This window comes from Scylla paramamosain, chromosome 11, assembly GCF_035594125.1.
Source record: "Scylla paramamosain isolate STU-SP2022 chromosome 11, ASM3559412v1, whole genome shotgun sequence".
NCBI classification, from domain to species: Eukaryota; Metazoa; Arthropoda; class Malacostraca; order Decapoda; family Portunidae; genus Scylla; species Scylla paramamosain.
Genome location: NC_087161.1, coordinates 27381023 through 27391022, shown reverse-complemented (window position 1 = coordinate 27391022; position 10000 = coordinate 27381023). Strand labels below are relative to the sequence as shown.

At 48.5% G+C, this 10000-nt stretch overlaps 1 protein-coding gene across 1 annotated transcript in view; it reads right to left on the bottom strand.

Annotated features, from left to right (window-relative positions):
• Positions 1-2170: 2170 nt before the first annotated feature.
• The window catches only part of LOC135105148 (clotting factor B-like), a 10956-nt gene continuing 3126 nt past the window's right edge, over positions 2171-10000 (bottom strand). Inside the window, exons 2-9 of the mRNA XM_064013201.1 lie at positions 8967-9056; positions 7795-7896; positions 6680-6782; positions 5891-6440; positions 5306-5424; positions 4815-4954; positions 4041-4363; positions 2171-2986 (exon numbers count right to left, since the gene is read on the bottom strand). Of these exons, the coding sequence (XP_063869271.1) occupies positions 2732-2986; positions 4041-4363; positions 4815-4954; positions 5306-5424; positions 5891-6440; positions 6680-6782; positions 7795-7896; positions 8967-9051 (1677 nt within the window). The 5' untranslated portion in view covers positions 9052-9056 and the 3' untranslated portion in view covers positions 2171-2731. The remainder of the gene's footprint in view (positions 2987-4040; positions 4364-4814; positions 4955-5305; positions 5425-5890; positions 6441-6679; positions 6783-7794; positions 7897-8966; positions 9057-10000) is intronic.

Sequence of the window (10000 nt, the reverse complement as noted above, 5' to 3'; positions counted from 1 at the left end):
GATACACCGCCGCCACCCGCGAGCCCCGCAGGAGTGGCGTGGACTCGACGAGTGGCCGCCATCAAAGAACGGTAAAGTGTGGCTGGCGGCAGGAGTGTTGCTGTGTCTTGGCCTGATGGCATCAAGAAACAGCAGTGGTAATATTGTCCTCCATAAATAAGGAAGTTATATCTTTCACTGCAGGGGTGACGTCTGTCATCGAAACATATGTCATCAAAGAAGGAACGTCCTTCATTGAAGAAGTTCTACAAAACGTTGTCTTTCAGCGAGGATGTGCAGGAGACCAGTGGCATCACTTGTGAAACTCAGTCTGTCAGCGAAGAGGTCGTAGCATCAGTTAAGGACGAGGTTGTGGTGGAGGCGGCCCATAGTGGCCGTAACGAAACCAGAGGCGCCTGGCGACGGACAAAGTGAAGAACATTATTAGGCTCCGTGAGGCTACTGAAACAAAGATGGCCGATGAATGCACATCAAATCTGAGAAAGCAAGCCGCCGATGATTGTGGTCCTGATGACGCCAGCAACGTCACTCCTTCGTCCACTGCAGAGCAGCCCAAGCGTGCCGAGGCTGTGCCCCGCGTCACCAAGCCCCAGGGGAAGGTTTCAAAGGCTGCGTCTTGCGTCATCACTGAGCCTCGACCACTCAAGGCTAACAAAAAACAGCAGAATATTGGCAAAGAAGTAGAGCTCACCGTCAATAAAGCATCGGAAGCTAAGGAAAATCTTCGAGCAGATGAAGCAAAACTGTCCAAAGGTAACGAAGAAATGCCGAGGACTAAAGAGACCAAACAAGCTAAGAATGACTCTCACACATGTGATCAACAACTGGCCACAGCTGAAGAAGTCCACGGCAAGACCAGGAAAGAAGAGACCAAAAATAAACACAAGACGAGACCGGAGACTGAAGCAGCTCCCAGTGACGACAAGGGGCAGCAGAAGAAAACGGTGAAGAAACAGAAGAAAATCAAGCGGCAAAAAATTGTTAAAACCACGAAAACAAAGAACGAGGACAACACAAACCCACAAAACAGAACAGACAACGATTCAGAATCCGATGACGGCATTAACATCATCCTGCCGACCGCTGAAGAACAGCGGAGGTTTGCGGAGACAGCATCAAACATCGCCAAGGTGCAGAGGTTTCAGAAGATGCTGCAAAGGACAGGACTGGGAGACGCCATGTGGAAGTACTACGTGCTGGACTACAGGGACGTGTGGGCGCGGACAACCCGAGGACAGGACCTGGGTGTTGGAAAAGACCTCAACCGCTGGAATTGGGGAGGCAGAGGACGGGGCTGGACCAGAGGGAGAGGTGTGGAGATGGGAAGAGGGCGTGGATTGGAGGATAGTGAAAAAGGAGAGCATGTGATTAGTGGAAGGCGCGTGCAGATGGGACGAGGACGTGGAATGGACATAGGGAGAGGAAGAGGGGCTGATGTAGCAAGAGGAAATGGCCGGGAGAAGGGAAGGTGGTGGGGATAGAGAGGAGGGTACCCAGGATAACAGTTGAGAGAAGGAATGTTGAGGAGAATGAAGAAACTGTCTGAGTAATTTGTGAAAAGAAAAGTGTATATGAATAACTGATGATTTTTAAAGAGGAATACTTACACTTTCACTGCTATTGTTGTAAAAATGTATAATTCTTGTTTTTGCCATTTCATTGACACGATATTTTTTGTTTGGTTAAATGTATCACTGGAAATGTATCTTACCACCTTTGTAAATATTGCCAGTAAATGAAAAATAAAGCTTAAAACAAATACCTTACAACTTTTAACACTGCCAGTACCCAATCTTCCCAACTTACCTGCTTATCTTCTCTATTCACGCCACCTCTCCCTCTCCTCATTGTCATAATCCAGGGTTGGTGCTTGGAAACCCTCCCATCATTGGCGATACCCTCTCATCATTCTCATAATCCTAAACTCGTGCCTTGAAACACCTTTGCATTCTCATAACTATTTTCACAGGCCACACAGGTGATTAGTCGTGTTTTCAGAGATATTTTAACCTATTGCTAGTTCAAAGTCCTTGTTGAATGATCTCTAGAATGATAAAAATACAGTTGGATATTCTAATAACCTCCAATGAAACCTTTTAAGAGTAGTAGAGATTCGAACGCTTGTCTCGAAAAGAACGCAATTTTACGTAAGTTAGTGGTTATAAAACTATTTTCTGTCATAGCTTTATATTTCGTTTTCTGTGAAGTGATACAGGGGCAAACTAGTGTATTTTGTGATATTCTGTTATGAGAGATGTAAACCTCGTCCCAGTGCTTGGCCACCAACACTACATGTCTGTCTGTCTCTCTCTTCCTGCATTCTTATCTCCCTTCCTCCCTATCTCACTGCTTTGCCTTGCTTTCCTTCCTTTCACCCTTTGTGTCTCTTCTTGCATCCTTCCCACCCACCCTCTCTATCTTGTCAGTCCTGCTTCCCTTTCATTTATTCACTCTGTTTCTCTTCCAGCATCCTTCCCATCCTCCCTTCCTATCTCACTCCTTTGTCTTGCTTTACTTTCGTCTATCTCCCTCCTAAGCTTCTTTTCATCCTCCGTGTCTCCTTACCTTGTCTTGTTTTCCTTTCTTTCATCCTCTCTGTCTCCTTCCCTCCTATCTCACTACTTCGTTCACCTTGCCTTCCTTTTCTCCATCATCTGTCTCCCTCCCTTTCTATCTCACTTTCCTTTCTTCCATCCTCCCTCGCCTCCACACCCTGCCTTCACGTGACCTGCTAGCCTCTGTTCCGGTGGGTGAGCTCCGGCACTCTCCTGATCAGTGACGGGCTGGGGACAAGGCTGGAAGCGGGACTCTGGGTGGAGGCCTTTACTGAACTGAGTTGGGTTGCAAGCCAGGGAAGGAATGACCCCACTCTAGTGTATAAGCCTGGTCCCGCCTCGCACCCCTCCCCACGAGAAGACACGCCCACCAGGAAGTGTTTCCCTGTGGTATCTAGGTCCAGGTAGATGAGAGGCGCCCCGAAGTCACTCTGCAGGTGGAAAGGTATTAGGTTAGGTCAGGTTATCATTGGTTGTCTCGAGGTTCATAGGTCATGGGGTGTTGAGTATGGGAAGGAGTTGAGATGAAAGATTGCCCAGGTAGATGAGAGGCGCTCCGAAGTCACTCTGCAGGTGGAAAGGTAGATTAGTAATAGGTTAGGTTACGTTACCATAGGTCATTCTGAGGTGCAAGAGTTCTGGGGTGCTCAGGAGTGGCATTGAGGTGAAAGACTGCAGGGTCACGGCACACAGGAAGCGGATGATGTTAAATCTATGTGGGACAAGAACCGCCCAACCTGAAAAGCCGTGTTAGTAAAGGAACAAAGGGAGGCGGGAAGTGCATAATAGAGTGAGAATATTCATGGAGATTGCGTCACCGTGGAAAACCCGAGGGACAGGAGCAAGGCCTGGAGAGAGAGAGAGAGAGAGAGAGAGAGAGAGAGAGAGAGAGAGAGAGAGAGAGAGAGAGAGAGAGAGAGAGAGAGAGAGAGAGAGAGAGAGAGAGAGAGAGAATAACGACATATCTAGAGGCAGTGAAAGGAGACAGGAATGAAACTGAGAATGGAAATAATTTAGCAGTAAGGGAAAGCAGATTCTGAACCTTTCACAGAGGAGGCGGAGGGGGAGGCGTATCACGACATAGAAACCCGAACATTATGCAACAAGAAAACAACACAACGACAGCAGAAAAGAAGAGGTAAAGAAAATATTAAACACATAAATGTACATTGCGATCGATTTGTGTGAGTATGTTTGGTTGAGTTGGGGAGGTCCAGAGATTTAATTACGGTAGAACTGCAAAGGATGGGAGTCACAGAGGAGGATGCAAGGGATAGGAAAAGCTAGGGAAGACTCGTACATACATGGCGCCAATCCCTTGCCTCTAAGGAAACGGCAGAAGGAGAAGGTGTGTGCGTCTACGTGGACGAGTACACTGATGTATTCACAGACCAGACAACATCCTAATGCTCTATTACAGACTTAACGTAAAGAAGACAAGCGCAAGTCAACATATACTGCAGGAAAACGACCACATACACTCACCAGACAAGTCGTGGAGGAGGGTGCTGACGGGGCGGGCGAGCCACATAAATGCCTCCTGTCTACCACTATTGCTCCTGACGAAGAACGAGGGGAGAAGGCAGGAAACCCGGTAGTGGGGGGGGAGGGGTCGGAGAAGAACCCAACCTTATTGTCTGAGATGAGGGCAGGGGAGTGGTAGGCCTTGCGACAATCCCCCAACCCTATCACCTGCACCGTGCCCTCCTCCACCGTGGCCTCTTTCCCCCACCCCAGCACCTGCATCTGCTGCCCCACGAATCCGTCCAGGCGGTACGGGAAGGGCAGACACACGGGCCGGATGTTGTCTGTAGGTTACGCAGGTCAGGTTAGGTTAAGTTAGGTCACTCATAGAAGGGTAGTGGTGGTGGAAAAGGGAGGTGGAGGAGATAAGGAGGAGGAAAGTAAGAATATCGAGAGGATGAAGAAGAAAGAGAAAATGAGGATGAGGAGGACGAGGGAGGGGGAGGGAAGAGGAGGAGGAGGAGGAGTAGTAGAAGAAGAAGAAATAGAAGAAAGAGGAGGAAGAGGAGGATAAGAAAAGAAGAAAATATATCAAGAAAAGCAACACCTACTAAACCAACCACAAGGGAAGATGAAGAAAAAGAAAAAGGAAGAAGAACGAGAAGCGCAAGAAAAAGGAGACAAAAGAAAAAAAAAAGAAAAACAAACAATACCACCACCACCACCACCACCAACAACAACAACAACAACAACAACAACAACAACAACAACAACAACAACCCTCAGCAGGCCTACCGGAGAAGGAAACAGAGGCGTCGAGGGTAATGAGCGCTATGTCGTTGTCCCTCCTGGCGGCGTTGTAGTTAGGATGCACCCACGTGAGGATCCGCGAGTCCTCGGTGGCCCCAGGCAGGTTCCCCAGGCGCACGTGTGTCCTGGGGGAGGCGCGGGAGGAGGGTGAAGGAGGAGTAGTAGTAGTAGGAGGAGGAGGAGGAGGAGGAGGAAGAGGAGGAGGAGGAGGAGGAAGAGTAAATTGTGCGGGTAATGCTAGATACTCACACATACAGGTACACACACACACACACACACACACACACACACACACACACACACACACACACACACACACACACACACACACACACACACACACACATGCACGTACTAGGCAGAAGTATTGGTGAGAATGTACTTACAAGACCGGTCGAAGAAGAAGAAGAAGAAGAAGAAGAAGAAGAAGAAGGAGGAGAAGATACAGGCACGCACGCACGCACGCACGCACTTACGGGGCGGGGGCGTGCAGGCAGTGAGCGGCGACGACGACGTGCAGGTGGCTAATGAGGGCGCCTCCACAGACAACCTGGAATCCGTCCTTGTTCAGCACGCCCACACCTACCGCCCACGGCTGTAAGGAGGGTACTGGAGGCGTTAGAAGGCACCGTCATCATCATCATCATCATTATCATCATTATTATCACATCACCAAAGGCATCAGGTTCAGAAAATGTTTTGCCTCCTTCAGCTGTGATACATACATACATACATACATACATACATACATACATACATACATACATATAGGGTTGAATGGGTAAACAGGCATATGGTTACACACACACACACACACACACACACACACACACACACAGCAGGCCTAGGATACACCGTAGTAGCACCATGCAACACACCACACTGCACCGCCCCTCACGCACTGTACCGCACCACTGCTATGTAACTCATACACCACACCTCAACACCCTGTCACCACACACCACACTACGCCACACTGCACACCGCGACACAGAACTGAAAATGATGCGGTGAATATCCCTTTCCTTCAACACAGCACCATCACCACCACCACCACCCACCGTGGCAGAACCCCTTTGGCTGGTAGACCCACACTCATTCTCCGAGGGCAGTATGGGCGGCACTGGGGGCTCCGTGATGGGCGGCTCGGGACTCTGGGACACTGGGGGGACATCTTCACCCCCTGGAATAATGGGACCTCTGTCTGGACTCAAGAAGACCCCCACGGATGAAGGAGGCTGCTGTGGTCTTGTAGTAGTCGTGGTGGTGGTGGTGGTTGTGGGGAAGCGGGTATGGGGGCGTGGATTGGCTGCTGAGGGGTGGAGAGGTTGGGTCACTATCTGGGGGAAGCGCGTGGGTTGTACTGGAGGATTCACAAACTTTATTTTTTCCTCCTCCTCCTTCTCCTCATCTTTATTTTCCTCATGGAAGCCTCCACGGGCAGGCTGGCGGGCATTAGGGCGTTGCGAGGGACGGTGGAAGCCGAAGCTTCCCCTGGGCGGCTGTATGAAAGATATGGAGGAGCTGGGGGTGGGTGGCGGCCCCTGTGGTGGTGGTGGTGGTGGTGGTGGTGCGATGGGACAGCACACGTGGACGACACCCGGAGCTTGCCTGAGGTGGGGAGGAGGGGTAAGTGTGAGTTCCAGGGTGTTGTGAAGGTCTCTCTCTCTCTCTCTCTCTCTCTCTCTCTCTCTCTCTCTCTCTCTCTCTCTCTCTCTCTCTCTCTCTCTCTCTCTCTCCTTTCCTTGCATCACCGAACAGTAAAAGTTTTTTTTTTTCTCGCGCTTTTTTTTTTTTTACACACACACACACACACACACACACACACACACACACACACACACACACACCTGCACACTTGTCCCCGGAAGAAGGTGAGCACTGTCGTGTTGGTGCTGACTTGACTGAGTAGCGGCACGTACTGCTCACACAGGAGGGCGTTCCCACACACACCTGCAGGCCATCACCACCACCATCACCACCATCATCATTGTTATTATCATCATTACTCTGAGGTGGCATACAGGAAGTTAAATACAGGGACTGCCACGTGTAGGACTGATGGCTTCTTGCAACATCTTTATAAGGGATACTGTTTTATCTCGTGTGACAGGTGCACATAGGTATGGAAAAGTGACATTCTGATCAGGGCCTCGTAATAAAACAGATAAAAAATGGATACATATGGTACAGGAAGTGGAAATAGGGATGGGGTTAGGAATGAGCGGTGTAAAGACTGAAGGCACCATCACTAACAGGAAGTAAAAGGATGCATGTGTACACTTACGGACACTATAAATCCTCCGTTGTGTTAGCAATAGGTGGGTCAGGAAATATCACACCACAGTTTTCTTTTCCTTCCTCCTTCTTTCTTGTCCATAATATCTGTGTTTCTGCCATTTCCTCTCTTTGCATCCCCACCTCCTGTTCTCCTTGTAGCCCTGTTTATTTATGTACCTTTCTATCAGTAATGTGTTAGTCTGTTCAAAGGTGCCTCTGCTACATGGCTGGTCTCTGTACAACCAGCCCTCTGCACACATCACCACTGCAAACCATCTCTCTGTTCTCGCTCTACTCTTTCTACTCTCTCCACGCCTCTCATCTCTCATCCAACCTTGCCTATTCACCATCACAGACTGTCACCTTCACTATCACCTTCACTCTCGTTTCTCTGTCTACTCCCTATCTATTTTCTCTTACCCCTTTCGTGTCTCACCCAACCTTGTCTATTCACCATCACCATCACAAACTGTAACCCTCACTATCACCTTCACTATTCTCCCTCTGCTCTCTTACTCCCTTCTCGTCACCTTCTCTCCTTGCCCTCACCATCACAAACTACCCCCTTCACTGTTACCCTCACAATTACCTCCCTTACTACATCACAAACAGCACTGCAGAGACCAACATATCTGCTGATGCGTGCCTTTTCTTCAGGTTTCTATGTGTTTGTGTTCTCTCTCACCTTGCTGATTATCAGACGTCTGGCAGGGGGTATTGATGGACCCGGAGCGAGTCAGAAGTTGAGGGGGCGGCGCCAGGAGATCCTCAGGGTTCAAGTCGAAATCTGAGGGAAAAGATCAAGATTAGAGATTGATCTTTGCTGATGGAGTGAAAGATTGAGTGGGTTTAGAGTGCAGCGTTGTGGGATGAGGAAGAGGAAAGGAGATAAGGTGTGTGTGGAGGGTACAGGGACTGGAGAATGTCGTGGTGGTGGTGGTGCTGGTAGTAGTAGTAGTAGTAGTAGTAGTAGTAGGAGGAGGAGGAGGAGGAGGAGTTGTAGTTTGCTTTTAGAGAGATAGATAGATACAGAGAGAGAGAGAGAGAGAGAGAGAGAGAGAGAGAGAGAGAGAGAGAGAGAGAGAGAGAGAGAGAGAGAGAGAGAGAGAGAGAGAGAGAATATTAGACAAAACACTCGTAGAAGAAAGAAAAAGACAGACAAAAAGAAATTAGGAACAAAAGAAAGCAGGAAAAGAGGAAGAGTACAGCATGAACAAGAAAAACAAGAGGAAAAGAAGAACAAAGCAAGTAGGAAGAGGAGGAGGAGGTTGAAGAATGCAGAGAGGAGAGAGGGAGAGGGAAGAGGAGGAGGGGGAGGAGGGTGGGGTGTGAGGCATCATTTTAGTTACCTGCGTGAGGGGAAAACCCAGGTAATCCGCAGGTGTGGAGTACGTGAGAGAGAGAGAGAGAGAGAGAGAGAGAGAGAGAGAGAGAGAGAGAGAGAGAGAGAGAGAGAGAGAGAGAGAGAGAGAGAGAGAGAGAGAGAGAGAGAGAGAGAGAGAGAGAGAGTAAACCAAACTGCAAGACAAAAGAGTAACATAAATGAGTATAAGGAAAGTCTAAGTTAACATAAGAGGCAAATAAAAATGCATTATATATATAAGCATAAGTTAATAGAATCAGGACAAGTGAATATGAGGGGAAGATGAGTAAGACAGTGAGTATCAGGGCAGTGTAAGGGGAAGATCAGTATGTATTTTCAAGCTTTCAGGGGGGAGTCGCTATGTGGAATGAGTGTGTGTGTGTGTGTGTGTGTGTGTGTGTGTGTGTGTGAGTGGAGGTGAGTGGAGGTGGGTGAGGCTGGGTGTGCGTTGGGGTGGAGAGACAAACAAACTCCCCGATACCCAGCTTACGTACCCTGGGCGTGTGTTGTGGGCGTGAAGAGAGGCACCAGCAGAGCACACCACGCCCACGCCCACGCCTTCACCGCTCCCGCCTTCATTATGCCTGCAACAGACACGATTAATGAGACTGAAAACAATATCAGAGAGAGAGAGAGAGAGAGAGAGAGAGAGAGAGAGAGAGAGAGAGAGAGAGAGAGAGAGAGAGAGAGAGAGAGAGAGAGAGAGAGAGAGAGAGAGAGAGAGAGACTTTCCATCAGTTAGCGTGACACAAGTTTGGAACACGCTAATGGGCGAGACTAGGGCGGCGCCTCGTCTAGATAGGAACATCCGTAGGGCGTCACACCTGCAGGAGTCATGACCTCTCTCTCTCTCTCTCTCTCTATCTCTCTCTCTCTCTCTCTCTCTCTCTCTCTGTCTCTCTCTCTCTCTCTCTCTCTCTTGCCTCGTCATTCCCCTCCACGATATCCGTTCCACCCAGCCCCTCCCACCACAACAGTCCCGTCAAGGTAGATACGAAGGTTACCTAAATGATTACTTGATTACCTGTCATTCTTTACTATCAATGGAACATTCTCCAAACTAAGATAACTGTCAGTGAAAAAAAAGAAATTGATAAAAATGAATATATTAATAAGTAAGATTAATAACAGATAAAACGACGCTAACCCTTTCTTAAGCAAGCTCCTTTAACCCTTTGATTGCCACTTGGTACACCTTTCCCTCATTACCAATCACTGTGAGACATCTTTACTTGTTCTACAGCCACATCCAGTCTCTGAACTGGGAGAAAATTGCAAAATGTATTCTTTTTTATCATTAAACTTTCTTGTGGATGCTTATAAGGACTTTACACATTGCTTCTGGTGATGCTGCTAATTGTTTCGTGTCGCAGTGAAAGGGTTAATCAAACAATGTCATGTTTCCTCATAAATCACGTAATGAAACAGCGCCTCTCGTGATCTTTGCCTCTAAACACAACACAGGGCCACGTCACTGCAGCGGAGGAAGGAGCGACACACAACATACTTCACCTAACGTCTTTCTGTG